General features: G+C 39.9%; 1 protein-coding gene across 2 annotated transcripts in view; it reads left to right on the top strand.

Moving 5' to 3' along the window:
* LOC121309989 (sodium channel protein type 4 subunit alpha-like) overlaps positions 1-24,049 on the top strand; it is a 162,751-nt gene that overhangs the window by 54,656 nt on the left and 84,046 nt on the right. Inside the window, exons 8-13 of one of the 2 annotated variants that reach the window (XM_041243181.1) lie at positions 297-360; positions 9,547-9,688; positions 10,474-10,671; positions 11,705-11,875; positions 12,999-13,352; positions 21,119-21,251. In XM_041243181.1, coding sequence (XP_041099115.1) covers positions 297-360; positions 9,547-9,688; positions 10,474-10,671; positions 11,705-11,875; positions 12,999-13,352; positions 21,119-21,251 — 1,062 coding nt within the window. The remainder of the gene's footprint in view (positions 1-296; positions 361-9,546; positions 9,689-10,473; positions 10,672-11,704; positions 11,876-12,998; positions 13,353-21,118; positions 21,252-24,049) is intronic. The other variant, XM_041243187.1, reaches the window with a different exon arrangement.

A 24,049-nucleotide genomic window follows, 5' to 3' on the forward strand; every position in this document is an offset into this window, starting at 1 on the left:
ACATGTGCACACTGCTGAACTACAGAAGCAATGGGGTGTTGTAATACATGTGCACACTGCTGAACTACAGAAGCAATGGGGTGTTCTAATACATGTGCACACGACTGTACATTGGACTCTCTTTAATTCAATTGCCCTGAGCTCAGCATTACTTTTGGTTTGCAATAGCTTGCTTATGGTCAGCTGCACATTATAAGCCAATGAAGAATATTTAAAAAAATGATTCTAATAATAGTAAAACAAAAAATCATGCTCTATCAATAATTTTTTTTAATGTATTTTGGTTTGTTTTTTAGCCAACTTCTATAAGATAGAAGGAGCCAAGGATCCCTTACTATGTGGAAATGGGTCTGACGCTGGGTAAGTAGCCAGTTTTGCTTTTCAGAATGCTTTATGCAAACATGTCACTATCTGTTCTGTGCAATAACTAATTCAAACCACCCCACCACCAAACTAAAGCAGATCTGGGATGGTGGATTGTGAAGGTTTTCTTTGGTGATCACAGCCACTTTATTGCCAATGGCACAGTTACCTCTGGGATTATATTTATAACCTTGGTTATGAGGGGTGGTAATGGCTACCCCCTCTCATGCACTAAACAGTCTCCTTATTTAAACCTGCATGCTGTGCTCTGCCACCTCTGCAACAGTTGCCTTTGGATTTGAAAATTGTGGGATCCCAGAGACTAGTCAAAAATGTGTTGAGGCCATTCCATTTCTTACAGCACTATCTGCCATGGCACTAGCTTGCCGGGCCATTTTCTCGGCCAATTTAAAAGTTGTCAAGAAACAATTGCCCCTGTATTCCAATGGTAAATCCTTCGTTGCCCTGAAAAGGACATGGTGCTGGTGTAGCCCTGTAGCACTTGGCTGGTGTGATTCAATCTCTCTGGGATTCTGTAAGGGGAGGTGTGATATAAACGTGTGTGACGCAATCTCTCAGGGATTTTGTAAGGGGAGGTCTGATATAAACTTTATTTACAGCTCACTTCAAATGTGGCAGTGAACAAGTGCTTGTGGAGTCAGGCGATCACAGATCCCATGGAGGCAGTGATGCTGTGCTGTTTTACTAGTCAATTTCTTCTGTCTCCAGTCAAGCAGTATTATCCTGTGCTTGGGGTTATTTATTTAACACGTTTAAAACCTCCACTCTGTTTGGGACCTTCAAAGTTATGTCTTTAGTCTTTCTATGTGCACGTATAGCCTGAAGAAAGACAACGTCATACACGATTATTATATAAATAAACAAGTGCTTGGGTGTTATTGGACCATGACACAATTATCATCTTACATTAGAGGCTTCTCTTGGGAACTCTTTACATTGTGTCTCTAAATACTGTGTACTTACACATAATTACAATGCGCTTAATCTGTAAACCATTTTGCACGATATATGTAAGTACACAATTGTTTCACAAAAGGGTTAGGGATAGGGAGATTTAGGGTTATATCGTGCAAAAAGGACATTCTAACTATGCATAATAACATTGTAATTTTGTGTAACTACACACGTATTTACTACATAACTACACTAGGTACATACACAGCAATTAGAGACACAGTGTAAAGTGTTGCCCTTCTTTGTATGTTGTTGGTCTCAATGCGTGGCGTGCAGTGTTGTGTGATGCACTGCTGCTGTGGATTCTGCCCCCTGTTGATGAGATGAGAGGAGGTTAAAAGCTCTAAAACCATGGATGCAGATGAGCCCGGCTCTTGCATTGTTGTTAAGACGCTTGCGATGCGTGGGGTTGTGGGTTCGTACCCAGCCTAAAGAGGGTTTTAATTAAAGAAAGAGGATATAACTCACCTTGAAACAGACATTTAACAGACCGCGTCTGTGACGCCGACGATACAGAGGGAGAGTGTACAGGACCAGGGTTCATTTCTTACAGACTACCTAGATCATTCAATATTTGCAGTTATGAAAAAAATTTAGCCTTTTCTATACTTGTGGTTAGAATGAGATTTATTCGCTTGTTTTAACCATTTGTAACCTTATGGAATGTTTGTTATATTGCTGAAATGATATGCCGTTATTTGCACCCAGTGACTACCAAGAAATTATCAATGCCACTGTAGCCTATTTGAATTCTGTATAAGTATATGACAGCTGACATCTACTGTAGATTTTATTTGAGTTATACAAGTGAAATCTTGGTACAGAAAACGACATATTCGATATTACAATAAAGGTTTCTGACGTACGTAACCTGCTTAAGCTTTTTACGAGAAATGCGTTAATTAACAACTTTATTGACTCAATTTCAAAGCATTAATGAATTGATTTAATGAACACATTTGCTACTAAAACTCTCATTACTATACCACAAGTCCTTCCGGGTTATTTTTCATAAATCAAAACGAAGGAACAGATTACGTCGCTTCGACCCCTATTTATACCATCACTCATGACCCCTTGGTAAACGAGTGCAGCCGCTCCTCCAATCCGCGGCTGCCACATTATTTCCCTTCTGGGTCAGTCAGTTAATGTAATGAAGCTCTGCCCCTTTTCTAAATGACCAACTTCCTTTTAATCCTAGGAACAAAGTGTCAGGCCAAGCAGTCTAGGGTACTCTGTTCCCATTACTTAGCGTCCTCACAGATTTGGAGGGAGATTTACCACCAAGAATCATTGTCTTTCTGTCACAGGGACATTGGGAACGTCCTTGCATCTCTGACAAGATTGTTATATTCCTATTGTTAGCTTGTCCTGGCTGTAATTGATGAGATAAGGCAAAGGGTGCCGTGCAGTCTCACCCCACTCTGCTGCTTAGAGAGGAGTGTTCTTACTCAATCGTTTCAAACCTGGCCGATCCTGGAGATGGGGCATCAGTTTTAGCTTGAGAGGTCGGAGAGAACTGCCCCTGCTGTTTATGTAAGGACATCACAACAGTTTCACTCCTGTCGGCCATGGCAGACAGGTGATCTCAATCAATCAGTCACAGCTGATTGCTGGCAAACCCCAAATATACCTTAGTGCGGTGATTAAGAAAAGAAAAAATAAGATTCATTGAAATAAGCAAGCTTGTGGAGCTGAAATGGCGAGCAGAAATATGTACAATCCATACATATCTATACCATGTGTCAGCTTAGCATCAGTTTGCATGCAAACCCGCAATGGGATTATACAGCTGGCATTGCCTGTTTCCTACCAAGCAGGATCTTTGGGCCATGTGGCAGAATTATCATTTGTAGGGCTATATTTTTTTCACGATTAATTAATACTTATTTCATGACATTTCACCTTCTAAAAATAGGTATTTAAAGATGTTTCATGATTACACATAGTATTTATTAAAGCAGAAAAAAATAAAGTATAGTGTTCCATGATATGTGTCCTTGATTATCCTTTGTTACTGTTTCTGCATTAAAGAGAAAGTCACCAGCATATTTACCCATGGAACTGCAGGGTGTGGTAACATGATTATTTATTATAACGAATCAGATAATTCTATTTTTATTATTATTCCAATTCCACAGTTTATTGATTAATGAAATATTATTCTTAACAGATGATAGTCCATACATGATTACATTTGTTTACATTCATTGGTTATTCAAGATCCAGAAACATCACAGTTATTGCAACCCATTCTTCTAGTCGAATAATGGTAGTCACCTCATTTGCAGTCAAAATAGTAATTAGCCATTGCTTCAACTGGGAACACCCTTTCAGAACAGGTGTGCTTCATTTCACCTGGGTGATTCAAATTAGTGTAGTCCACTGTAATATTATATATAGTTGCACCTCATTTGGCTCTGAACATGTGCAGTCTTAATCCTAAAGAATTCCATAACCTAAAACATCTGTTTTTGGATTACATCTGTTTCACATTAGCTGATACAGAATATAGAATGGACATATACATTAGTAGACCCTTTCCTTAATTCTAACCATGGAAACATTAAAGTCCCTTTAATAGGAAACTCTCACACCCCCTAATAGAAGCCTAACATCGGACTCCTTCAAAAAGTATATCTATACACAGAATACAATATTAGATTTTTATTTTAAACCTTATAGAACTGAACAATCGTGAGCAAGGTGGGTTTCTGAAATGACTAAAAACGAAACAGTGGGATTTGTAATGAAACCCTGAGATCTGCTTTGAGAAACGTTGACAAGCTAATTGTATCAGGAGGGGCAGAAATGACTGCAGAAACAGCTTTAAATAGGATTAAGAACACAAATCATGGTGTAATAAAGAGATTGACAATATTATGCCAGAGTAAAGAGTATTGCTTTAATTATAAAATATTCAGCTTTCAATAAATACATAAATACAAAAACAGAATGAATGCTAAACATATCTGCTTTTGTTGGATATCCTTTCCAGCAGTAATCCCGTAAACCTACCAGCTTTTGGAACCAGTGAGTGGATGGCACTTAGGTTAACAGGGCAAGTTCCAGGATTTTATTCAGACTAAATACCATCTGTGTGACTGTTCCATGCCAAACTGAAGAATTTGCGAGTTCTTTATATAAACACACAGAAATCAAGGTGGACCCAGAGGGCATCCAGGAAAGCTCCCCCGCCTTCTGCAGCTTTAACTCCAACACATGGAACCAGCAATTTGCACTCCGACACACAGAACCTGCAGCTTGCATAGACATGCAGAACCTGAAGCTTGTACTAGTACACACGGAACTTGCAGTTTCCGCTCTGACACACAGAACCTGCAGCTTGCATTCCAATACACAGAACCTGCAGCATGCGCTCCAACACACGGAACCTACAGCTTGCGCTCCGGCCCATGGAGCCTGCAGCTTACATGCCTACACATGGAACCTGCAGCTTGCACTCTGACACACAGAATCTGCAGCTTGAGCTCTGACACACGGAACCTGCAACTTGCACTAGGACACACAGAACTTGCAGTTTGCACTCCTACACACAGAACCAGCAGTTTGCATGCCTACACACAGAACCTGCAGTTTACATGCCTACACACAGAACCTGCAGTTTGCATGCCTACACACAGAACCTGCAGTTTACATGCCTACACACAGAACCAGCAGTTTGCATGCCTACACACAGAACCTGCAGTTTGCATGCCTACACACAGAACCTGCAGTTTGCGCTCTGGCACACGGAACCTGTGACTTTAACTCCAATACACGGAACTTGCGACTTGCACTCCCACACACAAAACCTGCAGCTTGCACTCCCACACAAAAAACCTGCAGCTTGCACTCCCACACACAAAACCTGCAGCTTGCACTCCCACACACAAAACCTGCAGCTTGCACTCCCACACACAAAACCTGCAGCTTGCACTCCCACACACAAAACCTGCAGCTTGCACTCCCACACACAAAACCTGCAGCTTGCACTCCCACACACAAAACCTACAGCTTGCACTCCCACACACAAAACCTGCAGCTTGCACTCCCACACACAAAACCTACAGCTTGCACTCCCACACACAAAACCTACAGCTTGCACTCCCACACACAAAACCTGCAGCTTGCACTCCCACACACAAAACCTACAGCTTGCACTCCCACACACAAAACCTGCAGCTTGCACTCCCACACACAAAACCTACAGCTTGCACTCCCACACACAAAACCTGCAGCTTGCACTCCCACACACAAAACCTACAGCTTGCGATCTGACAAACAGAGCCTCAGAGGCTGAAACACTGCAGTGCAGGATAAGCAGCATGCTGGGATCAGTGTGGGGATTTGAACGACCTCAGAAGAAGGTTCGGTAACACTTTACATCCATTGTTATGGGTTGAATTTTTAGAAGCAGTGTTAGACTCCTGATTATAAGCCTTACACAGCAGTGCAGAATGATCTCTTCTCTGATGACCACTTCACTTGACTTCATTGAGCAGAATAGGGAAGCTTTGCTGTGGAGCTACAGATTGCGATTAAGGACAGTTACTGTGCCCTCTTGCAGTGTCAGCTCAGTCCACGGTTTAAGCAATAGTCACACGTGGTGTTGCTGTTTCAGTCACAAACAGCTGTGCATTTTATATAAACTATTTTCTTGGGGTCTTGACTGAACTGTTTTGACAGAATATGAATATGTCATGCAGCATAACCTCCTACCACTGATTGTACAGCAGCAGGATGCCATGCGTCAAACATATTTTATCTCATTTTATTTTTGGTTATAAATTGTCTAGGATGCCAGAAGGTCAACTTTCTGGCTAAACGATGCAATAATCCAGAAAACAGATCACAAGGTTTTATATTTGCACAAAAGTTCCAGTTGGAGAACTGTAGCTTTAAAGACTGAATGATAAGCTTGGTGCCGTTTTTCATTGGAAACATTATCGGAGAAAATCTGTAAAACCTCCCATGAGTGTCTGACAGACTAGTAGCTTTGATGTCCAGCTACAGCACCAAACATAGGCACGGTGAAGAGAGCTGGACACATGTACTTAAAAGACCAAGAAAGCAACTAGAAAAACCAACATAAAAAAGCCTTGTCTCGGATCCCAGGGATTTACATTGACAACGTTTGAAGCAACACAGGGAACGCTTTGGCCGATCTGTATTGATTTAGTATCTTATTTTTTTCACCCAGCTTGACCATAACAAATGCAGACTTGCAGACAGCATTGCTATGCAGGCATCACAATACACATAAAAGGATTTCCCTGCTTTTGACAAATTTGTTCTGGTTTTTAAGCTCTTTTGCCTTCCTCTAATGGGTTTGATAATGACTGTTCTGACCTGAACAGCAGAGTGAGGATTAGTGCCCATCTCTTTCAGTCCACACAAAGAGGGGAAACCCTGCCCGAGGCCACAGAGCAATCCCAACATTGACGTGCTCTACTTGAGTGAGTCTTAAAGGCGTACTTTATATCACCTTGTTAGTTCAGGGACCTGGTACAAACTGTCTATAAACACGATCTTACTGACTGTTCAGGGATCTGGTACAAACTGTCTATAAACACGATCTTACTGACTGTTCAGGGATCTGGTACAAACTGTCTATAAACATGATCTTATTGACTGTTCAGGGATCTGGTACAAACTGTCTATAAACACGATCTTACTGTGTTCAGGGATCTGGTACAAACTGTCTATAAACATGATATTATTGACTGTTCTGGAATCTGGTATAAACTGTCTATAAACACGACCTTACTGACTGTTGCGGGTCTGACCCACGACATATGGGCCACTTGGGTGCTCTGTATAGGTGCTATAACTTATACTATAATCTATATTAAATTAGCTTGCCCTGATTCAAAGTGAAAATAAAGTCTGGGAAACAAAAATATATCCCAAATATTATCGCATTAATATTAGGATGCACAGGGCATCACTCTTTATTTAAAACTATAATTCGGAGACCATTTTCCTTCTTTCCTGTTCCTCCTGAGTTCCGTATTGTGTTTAATTTCTCAGCAGCACTTCAGGTTTGAGCAGTACGCCCTTGTGTAAGTGTAGGGACATTCATTAAAGCAAAGGAAAAGGTAGTATCCATTATCCACAGTAGGCTTTGTTGTACCTCATCTAGTTGTGTTCTGCATTGCTTACGGTTACAGTTCAATGCTGTTTAGCTCAAAGATTAGCTATGCTTTATACCACATATTGTATATCTTCCTCATGATTTCTTGCCTATTTAATATCCAGTGATGCTGCTTCTCTGTCATTTTTTATTGTTGTTTCTGCTTATTTACCAAAAAACTATTCCAGCAGCAATGGCCCCGCTGTGTGAGCAATTCAATGGAAACCCACAGTTTCCAAGGGCACTGAGATTAAAACAAATTCAACAGCCAGAGAGAAGTATACAAAAGTTTGTGATTCATTTTTTCACAATCGGTTTTAGGATAATGTACAGTAAGTGTGTTTTTCTTTGTCCCAGTTTATTTGCTGAATAATTTCCAAGGCCGTGGTTAGAGCACAGTGTATTACAGTGACTGGGATAGCTGTGTTCTTTATTCCCCAGTTAATTGCTACACAGAGTATCTGATGTGTGCATAAACAGACACACTTCGTATTGCACATGGATAGTTGCGTAGTAACATATTCCCTTCATTTGTGACGTGCTTGTGGTTTCGTTGCACAGCACAGCTCAGCTCGCTAACACAGGTCATGCAAAAGGCACTTGAGGATGAAACACAGTTCAAATCTGACATGATGCTAATGACACTAAAATTACATTGGCCACACTGCTCTCTGTGCAACACAGAGAGAGGGAAAACAGCCCTCCTGCACTCTGAAATGTAGCAAGTAACAATCTCCATGGGCAACAGCCTCCTAGATACAGTTGCTATAGGAACTTTTAGTTCTTTTATCCTCATAGTGACCTTGGGTATCTAAAGCTTACTGCATGATATTAACTCATAGCCTTCTTCTCCTTTAGGAGTTTGGCATGTCTGTATTTACAGTGCTAGAGATACAACGTGTAGTCTGTTATTGGGTGGTAGGTGGTGCAGCTTGCTTATTCATTATTATAATTGACATAAACAGAAAGGTGCTAAATAAATATATTATTATTATTATTATTATTATTATTATTATTATATTATTATTATTATTATTATTATTATTATTATCTTAAACAACTTCTCAAAGGTTTCATGCATTTTATCTTTTGTGGTCATCAATTAAATTAGACAATCATAATTTGCCAAATCTGACAATTTTCCAAGATTCCAGTTGCAGTGGTTTGATTTCATATGCACTTTGCACACTACTGTATTTACCACAAGCTACCCTTTAAGTTTTGTAACACAGCGTTGTGGTTGAGATTCATTTAGCTTCTTTTTTTAATACAGACCCAGACACAGAATGGCAGGTTTAAGCACGGGCGTGCACTTTTTATTATTTACAATAACAAAATGAAAGAAACCAAAACAAAAGCTAACCCATTTTGGAACGCTAACTAAACTCACTGGCTCCAGTTCTACCTAAAACCGTGCGGATAAGCCGCTTACTGATTAAAACAAAAGAGCTTTCCTCTTCTCCTCTCCTAGTCAGTTACAGTATTGTCTGACCGTGCCTTGAAATTTAAGCCAAACCGGTATATAACCCACGCATTTCTATAAGGGGCTCACAACACTACATTTTATGAGTTCTTATAATCTCTTAGTACAATTCAGAAGGGCTATTATACTGTATGTACCTAAATGGGCAGTAAACAATAGTGTATGTTTTGCACAGCAATTGTCCTGTAGCTAACAGTGGGCTGGTTTAGCAGGCCATGTATCTGCTTTGTAGTGTCTGGTTGATTGTAATGGGCAGCTGTGTGTCAGAGACATTCAACCTGACTGCAGTGATATAACAGCAGATATACACCAAACAGCTCACTTGATGTACAGGATTTAGTGGGAACTCCTCCCTGGCTTCACTTTGGGGACTGCTTCTTCTCTTAATATAAAGCATTGGTCTACAATTTAAGTGGTAAAGCATGTATTTCTACACTTGTATATTCATACACAGGGTAATACACTGTAATTAACATAATTTAAAAATAAGATATTGGACTTTATGTGGAAATACAATGCAAACAAGCTGGTGAAACAAGCTGCTTGCTGATTTGTTGTCTGAATTTCTTTTGTTCCCATTGTTTTTCAGGAATTGTCCTGATGGATACGTTTGCGTCAAGACAGGAGACAACCCAAATTACGGCTATACCAGTTTCGACACCTTCGGCTGGGCCTTTCTTGCTCTGTTTCGCCTCATGACTCAAGACTACTGGGAAAATCTTTATCAGCAGGTACAGGGTCGAGTTTCCACTGGACTGCCGAGCTCAGCAGTGCCCTTTCCAAACACTCACGTTTCTTCAGTCTTATCATACATTTTAATCAATCAATCTTTAATCAATCTTTATTTTATATAGTGCCTTTCATAGTGGACCACCATCACAAAGTGCTTCACAAGGTGCAGTAGCAACAGAAAGACCTGCTAAACAAGTTATAGTTTGATAAAAGCTATGTTTATCAAATTACTGCATTTTATCATACACATGTGTTTGTATGTGCGTGTGTGTGTATGTTTCTCTGTATGTAAGTGTGTGTTTGTGTTTGCAGAATGTACATACTGTATGTATATAGGTGTCAACGAGGTTCCTTAATGTCTGAAAGCTGATCAGAAGTGTAACACTGAAGCGTGTGCAAGGAGCGTTCGATCATTTCTTTACTAACTGCTTAAAAATTAAAATGGAGCCAGATGATTCCGCTCTGGCTCCTGATAACCCCGTGGCATTCTGGGGAATGTAGTCATACAGCACCCTCCTAGGCTACATCTCTTCTCCACCCCCTACTCTGCCACACTATGTAACAGGCAGTGTTGTGTGATACTCTGCCTTTACGCATTCTGACCAGTCCCCTGCCAGGCTCTTTTGCACTGTGGTTAAGACGCTCGCTTGCGGTGCGCGGGGTCGCCAGTTTGTGCTCAGCCTCCATGCTGTTATACCTATGATGTCTAAAGTACAGGGAAATCAAATCTTTGTTGTAAAGAAAAGAAAAAGACTTTCCTTTACTGTGTCTTCCCACACCTCAGACTCTCCGATCCGCGGGTAAGACCTACATGATCTTCTTCGTGCTGGTCATCTTCTTGGGGTCCTTCTACCTGGTCAACCTGATCCTGGCCGTGGTAGCGATGGCTTATGAGGAGCAGAACCAGGCGACCATCGCAGAGGCCTGGCATAAAGAGAAGGAATTTCAGGAGGCCATGGAACGGCTGAAAAAGGAACAGCAGGTATGAGCATGAGGGCCGTCTGTCTGCAGCTCTAGATGTTATTGCCTCAGACTTTTAACTTCAGGAGAGTCTTATAGTAGATGATAATCAATGTTATTGGAGCATGTGTAGGGTTCTTCTTTTTTTTTTTTTGTTTTTACTGATTTTCACGGTACATTGTCCCACTTTTTAAAATGATCTTTAGAGGATTATTAAAACGATGAGTGCATTGGTGGAATATTGTGGTAATGCTTTTCTGCTTAAACCCTTGTATGTATAATTCAGATCGCTTCATTATTGCAATGTGCTTGTGGCATGATTCTGATTGTGTGTTTTGCAGATGTTTTTATAAAGACTAAAGCTAAAGATTCCTCAATTTCAGTTCATATTATTAATCAATCAATCAATCTTTATTTTATATAGCGCCTTTCATAGTGGAACACCATCACAAAGCGCTTTACAAGATGCAGTAAATACAAGTCAACAATACTTCAACTACAGAGAAATGCATAATATATGATATACAGTAAAAAAAAATTATTAAATACAGTAGAAAGTACATAACACATGAAATAGTATATTACACCTATGTATGGAAAGGCTTGAGTTCACAGTTGTGATAATGTGAGATCACACTACTTTAAATTGTGTTTAAATGTTGACTTTCATTGAGATGTTTAAGATATAAGAGGCTACTGATCAGTTGTTGAATACACATTAAAAATAAATAACGTTAAACACATTGAACAGGTATGTTGCCCTTTATTTATATTGCAGAAATTATCACATTGTTGACAATCCTGCATACTGATTATTCACCAACATCAGTTTTCCCACTGATTTTCTCTTGGTTTTCAACTGTAAAAATAAACACTGAGAAATTCCTAGGAAAGTCTAAAAAAAATTAAAATAAATGAAGAACCCTAAGACTGTGTTGTGAGAAAGATTGTGTTTATTTGTACTGCATGTATTTCACAGTCAAGCTGGCTGATAATATCTCCTGGTGATAGGGTACTCATCTGAAGGGGCACAAATGGGCTGTTTCTTCTTTTAGGCAGTTTCTAACATCGCACAGGAGACTCTGGCATTGTCACCGCTCACTGTGAAAGACACCAAAGATAGAAAGAATTCGAAACAAAGGCAGCAGAGTCACTCAGAGGAGAATGGAGAGGATGGCGAGGAAGAGGAGAGATCCCAGTTAGACTGTGATGACAACCCACTGAAGGTAATGAGCAGAGCAGCGTTCTTCAGAAACGCACAGCAGTGCTGCTTTCCAGGGTGTCCAAACGGGAGGATTTCAATCACTGGACTTACGCCTAACAAACAAACATGTGTTCTGACAAGGAGTTAGGTCTGCTCTGCCTGCCTGTTCAGTCACAGGCATGTCTCCTAGAGGACAGAACTTCCCATACGTCTGCCCTGGGCCCCTGGTGTACAAAACACACTGTCTGCAAAGCAGAACAATACTACTGCTACTGCTACTGCTACTGCTACTGCTACTGCTACTACTGTTAATAATATATATATATATATATATATATATATATATATATATATATATATATATCTATATATATATATATATATATATAAACTGATGCCAGTTATTTATTAAGCCGTTGCTGAGCTTGAGATAAGAAAACAAATTCCATGAATTCAGAGGTATAGTTTAGATGTCCACTGTACATGCTTTCTTTCCATTTATTACACTTGTTATATTGTAAAAATATGAGATTAATGTGCAAGGGTGCTGTACTGTTTCACATGGCATAGACAGTAATAATAAACACACTTGTGTTGCTTTCTCTGTGTGAAAGATGGTTCTCAGACCTCACGCCTCATGCCTCATGCAGAATGTGCACAAACAGGAAATATGTTTTGCAATGCATGGTCTGAAAGGTGATAAGTGATGAAGAAATTTATAGTGCGACCTCTAGAAATCCATCACGTCCACTAACTTAGAGTGTGACCTCCAGAAATCTGGGAACTTTTCTACATAAAAAATAAAAAATAAATCACGGAAATGAAACTTTTGAGTCCCAGCTTGGCTGTTGTGTTTGTATAATGCTTCTATACTCTTTCTTTTGAGTACTTCTATAGTATAATGTTCGCATTGTAAGTACAGCTATAATGAAATTCAATTGAGGTCCATTGCACTGATGAGTAATGGTTTTTAATATTTATGGATGTGCTAAAAAAAAAAAAAAAAAGAAAGAATTAAATATTTTTATCTATAAATAAATATGTCTTGAGGAAAATAAAAATAGATTGAGCTGATTTAAATTTAAATAAGACTTAATACAGTCAGTACTCATTCCTATGGCTGTATCTGCTTGGTATCCTTTCAGGCTCACCCATGCATTAGCAGGGCGCTCCTCTCTGCCAGCAGAAGGGGAAGCCATGGGAGCATCTTTCATTTCCGTCCCAGAAACAAGGACTCTGAGGCGGATTTTGCAGATGATGAGTACAGTGTGCCGGGGGACAGCGACAGCCGCACAGGTTCGCTCTTGGTACCCTGGTCCAGAAGGAAGAACAGCAGCCTAAGCATAGCCAGCCATTGCTCTCAAACCAACATCCCCAGCCTGACCATCAACGGGAAGTTGAACATCCACATGGATCATAATGGAGTGGAGTGTTTGGGGCCCCCTTCATCGCTAACCCTGCCTGCAGTGGTGGTGGATCTGCCAACTACGGAAGAGAACGTGAGTACACAATGGACCCTTCTATCATATTGGATTGTTTGAAGCCAGCGTGCTCATGGACTGCTGGATGTGCTTGTGGGCTCTCATACCTGGGCACACATTACATTTTCAAGCAGTCCTTATGCCTATTTCGTTATTAAATAATCATCCTAATTTGATTTCCGAAATTATGTTGATTTACAAAATAATCTTATTATCTTAACAAGCAGGGCTTCTTGTGACTATTTCTATTATTTTCGTGGGAATTTAAATGCAAATCCATGTTAATTGTCATGATTTATCAGGAGTTAATTTGCTCTTGGAAAAAGAGGCTTTTAATTAACAAAAGAGTGAAACAGGCATTTAACAGACTGTGTCTGTGATGCCAGTGATACAGAGAGAGAGTGTACAGGACCAGGTTTCATTTCGTACAGATAATTTGAGCCTTTTCTATAATTGTGGTTATGAATTAGATTTATTCACTTATTTTAACCATTTGTAACCTCACGGAATGTTTGTTGTATTGCTAAAATGATTGTCGTCAGGTGTAAGTGATGCAGTGAATGAAAGTAATGTCCATGCAGTATTTCTCCCAAAAACAGTCTGTGTATTTTAATAATAAATAACAAAAAGAATCCGCCCCTCTACCAGCAATGGTATTGGGGGCACACGACGAGCTTGCAGACCTAAAAATAATAATTATCAAAACAATAGTCCGATGGTCGGTCCCGCGTCCTCCGTGCACAAAATAGTGCGTGCTCTGTTCCGGGGACCGAGGTGCAAGACGTGGTGCTGTGCAGTGAAGTGCTCTGGGGTGCTTGCTGGCTTGATAGCGACAGCTCCGGGGCGATCAATTCTCCTCTGCAACACAGAATAAAACACACGTAACAAAAACAACAAACTACAGGCTCCAGCCGTCAGGTTATGTTTGTTCAGCGCAAAGCGGAGTACTGATGTAGCTGCTTCCCCTTTGTACCCATGATCTCCTCCCTGCAATCAACTCGTCGCCATGGTTTCTCCAATAGAGGGCAGTCCCGCAGCTGATCGCAATGGAGTCGTTCCGGGTACGTGCAACTACGTTCTCCCCCTAGTATGGTCACCTTCCGGTTTCCTCCTACCATCAAGCCAGTTCTTCTAGGAGCCAGCGTACCACCGTCTTTACACAACGCCCTTTCTGATCGGGAGAGAGATTTACAGCATCGATCCTTTCTCTCTTTATCACAATGAGATACCATTATTTGCACCCAGTGACTAACAAGAAATTAGCAATGCAACTGTATCCTACTTGAATTCTGCATATGTACATTATATGACAGCTGACTTCTACTGTAGATTTTATTTGAGTTCTACAACTGAAATCTTGGTATAGAAATTGGCATATTAAATATTACAATAAAGTTTCCTTTGGTGATCGTGGACACAAGAACAAAGAACAGGCATCAAGGACACACAGCGATGCACGAGGAATGTGATCCAGATCATTAATCCCCCCACACTCTATGAACAGTGTACACTTTTACACGTTTGTATGCATATAAAATGTAAGTGTTCGTGGGTAATCATGTTGAGTTTATTTATTGTGGAGGACAAAGAGTACCAGAGAAAATGCATGATTAGAGGAATTCACCAAACAATGAATTATAAACACATTGTGTATTGGGTTAGGGAGTTGTATCGTCATTTTAAAAGCTGATTAAATATATAATGAAGTGTTATCCACATGGTATACATGTATAATAACTAACAACTACAAACACAACCGGCACTTCAAGTGTCTGTATTTATAGCCTACAATCGTACACACTAAAATACAGACACAAGATATTCCAATATACGTAGATGGTGTACGGTATTTATTTGCAGAATGCACATTGGAAGAGTTGTGTATACTAAGCTGTGGCACTTAATGGCTAATGTGGTTTCATTTTTTTTTTTTAGTCCGTGCTGTCCAATTTTTATTTTATATGTGAAGTTTTCCAAATAAATGTCCATTTTACATGACAAAATGCACAATTTTAATTGAGGGTTAGAAATTCTACACAACATATTCCCATTGTTTTTTATTTCCATTTGGCTGCTGTTCGCTGGTGGGAGAGTTGCCTCCCTGTAAGCTATTAGTTTCCAAAACAGCGAATTACGCTTCCATTCATTTTTCTTGATCTCGTTAACATGCATTTTTATTAACGAGTTCCCCTTATCAAGTAGTTGAGACAGGAAGTGATGTAGGTGACCTGCGACAATTAAGCTTTTTAACGAGAAATGCGTTCATTAACGACCTCATCGACTCAATTTCAAAGCATTAATGGATTGATTTAACACATTTCATTTGAAAATCACTTGCTGCTAAAGCTCTCGTTACTGCACCACGAGTTCAATACAATAACACTGGTGTTTGAGAATCACTTGCTGCTAAAGCTCTCGTTACTGCACCACGAGTTCAATACAATAACACTGGTGTTTGAGAATCACTTGCTGCTAAAGCTCTCGTTACTGCACCACGAGTTCAATACAATAACACTGGTGTTTGAGAATCGCTTGCTGCTAAAGCTCTCGTTACTGCACCACGAGTTCAATACAATAACACTGGTGTTTGAGAATCACTTGCTGCTAAAGCTCTCGTTACTGTATCACGAGTTCAATACAATAACACTGGTGTTTGAGAATCGCTTGCTGCTAAAGCTCTCGTTACTGCACCACGAGTTCAATACAATAACACTGGTGTTTGAGAATCGCTTGCTGCTAAAGCTCTCGTTACTGCACCACGAGTTCAATACAATAACACTGGTGTTTGAGAATCGCTTGCTGCTAAAGCTCTCGTTACTGCACCACGAGTTCAATACAATAACACTGGTGTTTGAGAATCGCTTGCTGCTAAAGCTCTCGTTACTGCACCACGAGTTCAATACAATAACACTGGTGTTTGAGAATCACTTGCTGCTAAAGCTCTCGTTACTGTATCACGAGTTCAATACAATAACACTGGTGTTTGAGAATCACTTGCTGCTAAAGCTCTCGTTACTGCACCATGAGTTCAATACAATAACACTGGTGTTTGAGAATCACTTGCTGCTAAAGCTCTCGTTACTGCACCACGAGTTCAATACAATAACACCGGTGTTTGAGAATCCTGCCCTTTGAGTCTAGCTGTGGTGGAAATTCACCAGCAGAATCTTTCACATTTCCCACCCTATAGCGGGGATTCAATCCAAACATTTGTTTCTGTTATTTCTCTCTTCTACGACTGCATTCAATCAGACCTTGTTAGTACAATGGATATTTGTAGTTAAAGGAGGTTCACACTTATTGCTTTCTAATGCAGGGTGTGTTAAGGGCTGTCTGTCTGTGTCTGAAAGTTTGATTGAATAACATCCCACAGGCTCATGAAGCAGTGCAGTACTTTTAGATTGAATCTCACTTTGTTTTGTTATTTCCTGGCATGCCCTTATAGACTGTGACTGTGACACATAAATACCCACAAACACAGAACTAAATAAAGACTGCTCAAGGTGCAACTGTAAATAACACATTTATTATAAAAAATACATACTGTCACTTTAACATGTGTGCACATGTGTGAGAGAGGACATGAAAGATCGAATGGGTGATGTGTTGTGCCAGGGCTGAAGTCTGCAGTGATGTAAGCTGATAAAGCGTGCTGCTGAGTACAGCATGGTGTACCCAGGCGCAGGGTTTAGTTTAAAGCCATTCGAAGCAACGCTGAGCTGAGGAGTTGTCTTTAATGAATTCTTCAAGGATTTGTGCTGTTCATGTTTTAAAGGGTTTTACATTAAGACAATTAGATTTTTTACAGAAATGGTAACTTTTTTAAATGTAAATAACTTGCTATGGTTTCTAATAATCAGACAATAATCCCATTATGTATAAACGTTACCTGGATTAGTTCCACAAACATCTGCCTCAAAGTCGTTTTCTTTCAATATAATTTCATATCACAAGCAAACAGGTGTGATTAATCGATTCATTGGTTGGATGATTAATCAATCAATAGAAAATGTCAAACTAGAAACCCTTAATTATAACCAAGACTTTAAAATCCATTTCTTACCTCTTGTTCTGGGGCTGACCCTGGAAAGCCCTCCAAACCCAGATTTTTTTTTTTTTCTGCATTTGTTTTGATCTTGGCATACCCCATTCAAATCTGTTGCAAGGGGCTTTTGTAAACAGACTGCCATTTATGTTGGTTCCATGCACCCTTTCTTACAAAGTCAGTTTTCTATTGATTTATTTAATTGTGTTTTTTTTGTCTGAAATTGGGCGACTTTTCATTTGTAAGTTTGTTTATTTTTCACTTTCTCTATGTTCCTCTATATTGCCTCTATGCCTCCATGTTGAGATTTTCCATGCACATCTGCAGAGGGGACAAAAATTACAGCGGCATATCCCTAGTGATCATTTAAAACAATTAGAATAATGACTTCAGAAATCCAGCTTTAGCAATCTTTTCAAAAGCAAAAGTGATCGAAAAAGGACATTAGTTACTAAGTCTGGCAAACAATCTAAGCCGAAATGCCAATAGAGAATTTGTTGTCTAGCTTTAAACATCCACAACAACGTGAAGTATAAAAATGAAATAACAAGCAGGCTCCCCAGAGAGTTTGAAATAGCAGTGGGGAGGGGGGAGACTCCTGGTTGTCTAGGAAATGTAGCTCCAGCGCCATGGCAACAGATGCTCATTTGAGATGCACTTAGGGGACTGTTCTCTTGCGTAAGGCAGACCAGGTATTCCACTACCCAAAACATGTGGTTATCCAAAATGACAATCAGAGCGCTGTGTCAGCGATTAGTGAGGAGCAGAAGGGCATTACATAATTACAAAGTCATCACAGATATGCAAATATGGAATAACTGAATCAAAATCCCTATCATTTGTCAGCAGCTTATTATGTACACCATTTACATCAAGCATATATTTATTTATATCTATATATTTGTGTTTATGACGGCAAAAAGCCGTGTTTTATTGTTTGTTTTTAATTAAAACTTGTGAGAATGTGGCTGGAGCCTCAACAATGTAATTGTTTTATTGATAATTAATTAAGGCTCCAGCCACACCTTAAAAGAACCGGCTCCAGGTTGATCGAGGCCTTTTTGAGCCAGAGACGGGAGTACTGTGTTGAACTGGAGAATATCAGAGAAGCAACTACTACTGCTGTACCACACAATGTTTGTTTGTTGGTTTATTTTGGCCACTGAGCCCTTTTGTTTTGTGTATTGTAAAGTGTTTTGTTTATTACTTTATTTATTATTAAAAGCTGAGTGCAATCGCGTCTCATTCCCCGTACTTACCTTTGCTGCCTTGCCTTTGTTTACTTTCTGGCCTGCCTGACGTCACACCTCTTGTCATCTTGCCTCTGGAAGTCATTGGTAATCTTCAGGAGTATTAAGGGATCATTTATTATCATCTACTGTACATTTTCCTAATATATAATTTCCAACCCGTTTAATATCTTATGTGTCTTCAGTATGATTCTCAAGGCTGATTGTGGGGAAGCATTTCAGTGTTGCACAGGCTTCAGGGCACAGTGTAGCACTAATATTCTTCCCCATAACCAGCCTTTAGTATTTCTGAAGCATTATTCTTTTTTTGCTTTCCTGTCAGCTTCGTGAAGGAACTCAGGAGTGGTACTCAAATGCAAGTGAATGTACTTCTTTTAAAGAAAATAGTATATGTATAAAAACCCATGTGTTTAATTTATATCAGGAGGAGGCTTCTGTTCGTAGAAAAACTCAAACTCTCCAGAAGCAGCACACTGCTATAGGAATATGCAGACAGGTGGGATTGTCAGTGTTCAGTCTCCTGTTTGCTGGGATTGTCAGTGTCCAGTCTCCTGTCTGTAGGGATTGTCAGTGTTCAATCTCCTGTCTGTAAGGATTGTCAGTGTTCAGTCTCCTGTCTGTAGGGATTGTCAGTGTTCAGTCTCCTATCTGCAGTGATTGTCAGTGTTCAGTCTCCTGTCTGTAGGGATTGTCAGTGTTCAGTCTCCTGTCTGCAGGGATTGTCAGTGTTCAGTCTCCTGTCTGTAGGGATTGTCAGTGTTCAGTCTCCTGTCTGTAGGGATTGTCAGTGTTCAGTCTCCTGTCTGTAGGGATTGTCAGTGTTCAGTCTCCTGTCTGAAGGGATTGTCAGTGTTCAGTCTCCTGTCTGTAGGGATTGTCAGTGTTCAGTCTCCTGTCTGTAGGGATTGTCAGTGTTCAGTCTCCTGTCTGGGGATTGTCAGTGTTCAGTCTCCTGTCTGTAGGGATTGTCAGTGTTCAGTCTCCTGTCTGCTGGATTGTCAGTGTTCAGTCTCCTGTCTATAGGGATTGTCAGTGTTCAGTCTCCTGTCTGCAGGGATTGTCAGTGTTCAGTCTCCTGTCTGTATGGATTGTCAGTGTTCAGTCTCCTGTCTGCTGGGATTGTCAGGGTTCAGCTGAAATGCATTCTGTGCAGAGACATGCTGTCCCGTCATCACTTGTGAAATTCATTGACTAGACTTGTGACTTTAACATGTGACACCGTTAAGGAGTCAACAAGTGACGGTTGAAAGACATCATTTTGAACTGTACTTGGCACTTGTCGTCATTCAGATTAGTAATCTATAGCCTGCATTATTGAAACCAGGATATGACCCCACTTCTTATATATTCCAGGTGGCTCATGTTATTCCAGAGACAAGTTCACAGGTTTATAGGATCATTGAATGATTTCTCTTGTTTGTTATTGAAATACAATATTCTTGTCTAGAGTGTAGCTTGTTTATTATTGAAATAGATCTGTTCTTGTCTAGAGAGTTTAGCGTGGTTCAATAAGAAGAGCAAAGGACTTATGACTAGAAGGTCTGAACCCCAGCCACTAAATCTCAGACACGTCACCATATTATACACTATATCAGGAAAATGGACACCCCCAACTGAAACACAAGAGCATTACAGCAACTTCTCAACTTGTTTCTGTGTCCCAAGTTGGACTGGAGTTCAAGAGGAGTTTGGGTATGGTTGTGAGTTATTTTTGGAGGTTTACAACACTTGAAGTTTTTGAAGTGAAGATTATTAAATCTGAAATCTTAAAAGGAGTTGACAAAATTCAACCCAGCTTGTACTTTAAACACAGCACAGAAACCACGAGCAGAGAACAGTGAGTTAGACAGGAGCTATGACAGCGGGTAGGAGACTCTTCTCTACACAGAGAGTGATGACAAAGCAGGTAGGAGACTCTTCTCTACACAGAGAGTGATGAGACAGCGGGTAGGAGACTCTTCTCTACACAGAGAGTGATGAGACAGCGGGTAGAAGACTCTTCTTTACACAGAGAGTGATGAGGCAGCGGGTAGGAGACTCTTCTCTACACAGAGAATATTGAGGCAGCGGGTAGGAGACTCTTCTCTACACAGAGAGTGATGAGACAGCGGGTAGGAGACTCTTCTCTACACAGAGAGTGATGAGACAGCGGGTAGGAGACTCTTCTCTACACAGAGAGTGATGAGACACCGGGTAGGAGACTCTTCTCTACACAGAGAGTGATGAGACAGCGGGTAGGAGACTCTTCTCTACACAGAGAGAGATGAGGCAGCGGGTAGGAGACTCTCCTCTACACAGAAAGTGATGAGGCAGCTGGTAGGAGAAAGGACAGAGTGATGCGGGTGTGAAAGGATTAGCTGTGTATCATTACAATCTTGACAGTTCTGAAGTCAATTGGTTACTACTGTAGGGACCGATTTGCATTGATTGGTTGAACAGCTTCCTCTCATCCATCATTTTTCTTATGCTCTTATGTTCTTTGTTTTTAGCAGAAAACCTTCCCTGAAAATGAGTTAAGCAGCAGGCAGAACGCTCACCGGCTTTCCGTGGATACCTGGAGCGAGACATTCCAGAGAGAGCGAGCTCTGAGTGCAGCCAGCGTTCTCACCAACGCCATGGAAGGTGAAAGCTCATACTGCTGTCTTATAATGTATGGTCTTCAAGTCTGATAATAGAGTTCAGACACTGTTGCAGCAGCAAAGGTCATTCAAAATGATCTAGACAAGATTCAGAACTGGGCAGACACATGGCAAATGACATTTAATAGAGAAAATTGTAAGGTACTGCATGCAGGAAATAAAAATGTGCATTATAAATATCATATGGGAGTTACTGAAATTGGAGAAGGAATCTATGAAAAAGACCTAGGAGTTTTTGTTGACTCAGAAATGTCTTCATCTAGACAATGTGGGGAAGCTATAAAAAATGCCAACAAGATGCTTGGATACATTGTGAAAAGTGTTGAATTTAAATCAAGGGAAGTAATGTTAAAACTGTACAATGCATTAGTAAGACCTCATCTTGAATATTGTGTGCAGTTCTGGTCACCTCGCTATAAAAAAGATATTGCTGCTCTAGAAAGAGTCCAAAGAAGAGCGACCAGAATTATTTCAGGTTTAAAAGGCATGTCATATGCAGACAGGCTAAAAGAATTGAATTTGTTCAGTCTTGAACAAAGAAGACTACGTGGCGACCTAATTCAAGCATTCAAAATTCTAAAAGGTATTGACAATGTCGACCCAAGGTACTTTTTCGACCTGAAAAAAGAAACAAGGACCAGGGGTCACAAATGGAGATTATACAAAGGGGCATTCAGAACAGAAAATATGTGGCACTTTTTTACACAGAGAATCGTGAGGGTCTGGAATCAACTCCCCAGTAATGTTGTTGAAGCTGACACCCTGGGATCCTTCAAGAAGCTGCTTGATGAGATTCTAGGATCAATAAGCTACTAACAACCAAACGAGCAAGATGGGTCGAATGGCCTCCTCTCGTTTGTAACCTTTCTTATGTTCTTATCTTCTGGATTGTATCTGAGAAAGCTGCCCTGCTTAGTGTCAGAACGGGACTGCCACACATGAGCTGACAAAGAGGAGCACCAAGCATTCTTCTGAAGCTTTATAAACACAAGAGTGAAACCTTTAATTCATCTGGTAGACAAAGGATTTCCACTCAGCTCAGATTCAAATACAGTGGAAATCCACGGTAAATGAAGTGTGATGAATGCATTAATAAAATACAGAAACTAGTAATGTAAATCAAATTAGCGATTACTGAAGATGTATTCAATACAATATATTACAGACAGAAGAATGTTTTCAAATTAGTTTACTTTGACAGTGTTACGCCTAGCAAAATCTTTATTATAATAATAATAATAATAATAATAATAATAATAATAATAATAATAATAAATACAAAGTATAAATACAGTACTACAAAGCTACAAGATCACGAGACAGTTTATGACGGGAATAAGCCATTCAGCCCATCAGAGTTCACAGTTTCTTATAAGCTGAATTGTGTAGTCTAGCAGCTAGAAATGTTATTGCTATTTTTTTCCACACATTACTGTTAAATAATGGTAGCTAAGTGTGTCAAAGTGGTTTGCAGCGTGCAGGTGTAGAGGTGATGCAGTGCTCCAGGTAATAACAAGCAACAAAGTTACTCGTGAAATGATGGTTTTATTTGTAATCCAACATCACTTGACAACAATAAATAATAATGAGAACTGGCAATGCACAGCAATGGGTATGGCTCAGTTAAATCCACAGTCCTCAAACAACAGACACAATTAAATGGTATTAACACACACAATATACACAAACAAGTTCACAAGTTGATGTTTATTAACCCCTTTGGCCCGGAATTATTTTTATCGAGCTGAAAGAGGCACTCCTTTACTGAGTATACATGAGTATCTTTTCATATATTTATACACTACCTCAGACTGGCACCTACGTTACCATACGGAGCTATGACAAGCCCCGCCAGGACTGAAAGGGTTAAACAGCAGAATTGAGTCACTGGGCAGACAGATGTTTCTGTTGTGTGTCTGGTACAATACCCTATTGTACTAAACACAAATTAAAACTTGTTTAGCTGACATTTTTTGTTATGTGACAATAAAACATTCTCTTATCAGCCCTGTCTAAAATTTCAGAGGTCAGTGTTGGAAGGAAACGATAGCTTATGATGCCTGTGTTTACAGGAGGTTTAGTCTTTGGCTGTTTTGCCAAAATCAATAAAGGCTGACAGAGGCTCTATATGTATAGACACACACAAGGAGAACAATACAGACAGTATCTCAGCACTTCATGGGAGCTGGGTCATACCGAGAGTTCTCATTCTTGGCATTCAAGAGTCTTAAAATTCATGTTGCACTAAACACTCACCACAGATAATAATAATTAAAAAAAAAAAGTTTTACAAAATGATTCTGCTTTTGTGCATCTGTGTCCTGTAGAATAGTCTTCCGTTAGTGTAGATCAGCTCTTATTTATATTCCTTGCATTGGTTTCTAGACAAAAAGCCAATCCTGATTCTGTCACAGAAGACTCTGAAAGGACCGGGCTGTGATTGCTGTTTAGTTGCTCCACAGAGTCCCCATCCACTGCTGTCCAAGAACACCCTGCGAGGGTATCTTTATAGTTCAGCTACATGCACATCATTGTACTTTACACTTCAACTGGATTAACCCCAGACCCGCGCAACACAAATTACTCAAAGCTATTTTAAAGCATCAGAAGAAATATGAATAGTGACAGCTTCTGGAAAGGACAGATTCCTTTTAATTGAAAGTAATTTAAATGTAGTTAATAATTCAATTTGTTTAACACAGCATGTTATTGAATTGGTTAGCTTTAGTCATTTATATTTACCAATCCAGGAGATTTTATCATTAATAGAAGATTTCATTA

The sequence above is a fragment of the Polyodon spathula genome, chromosome 3, assembly GCF_017654505.1.
Source record: "Polyodon spathula isolate WHYD16114869_AA chromosome 3, ASM1765450v1, whole genome shotgun sequence".
NCBI lineage: Eukaryota > Metazoa > Chordata > Actinopteri > Acipenseriformes > Polyodontidae > Polyodon > Polyodon spathula.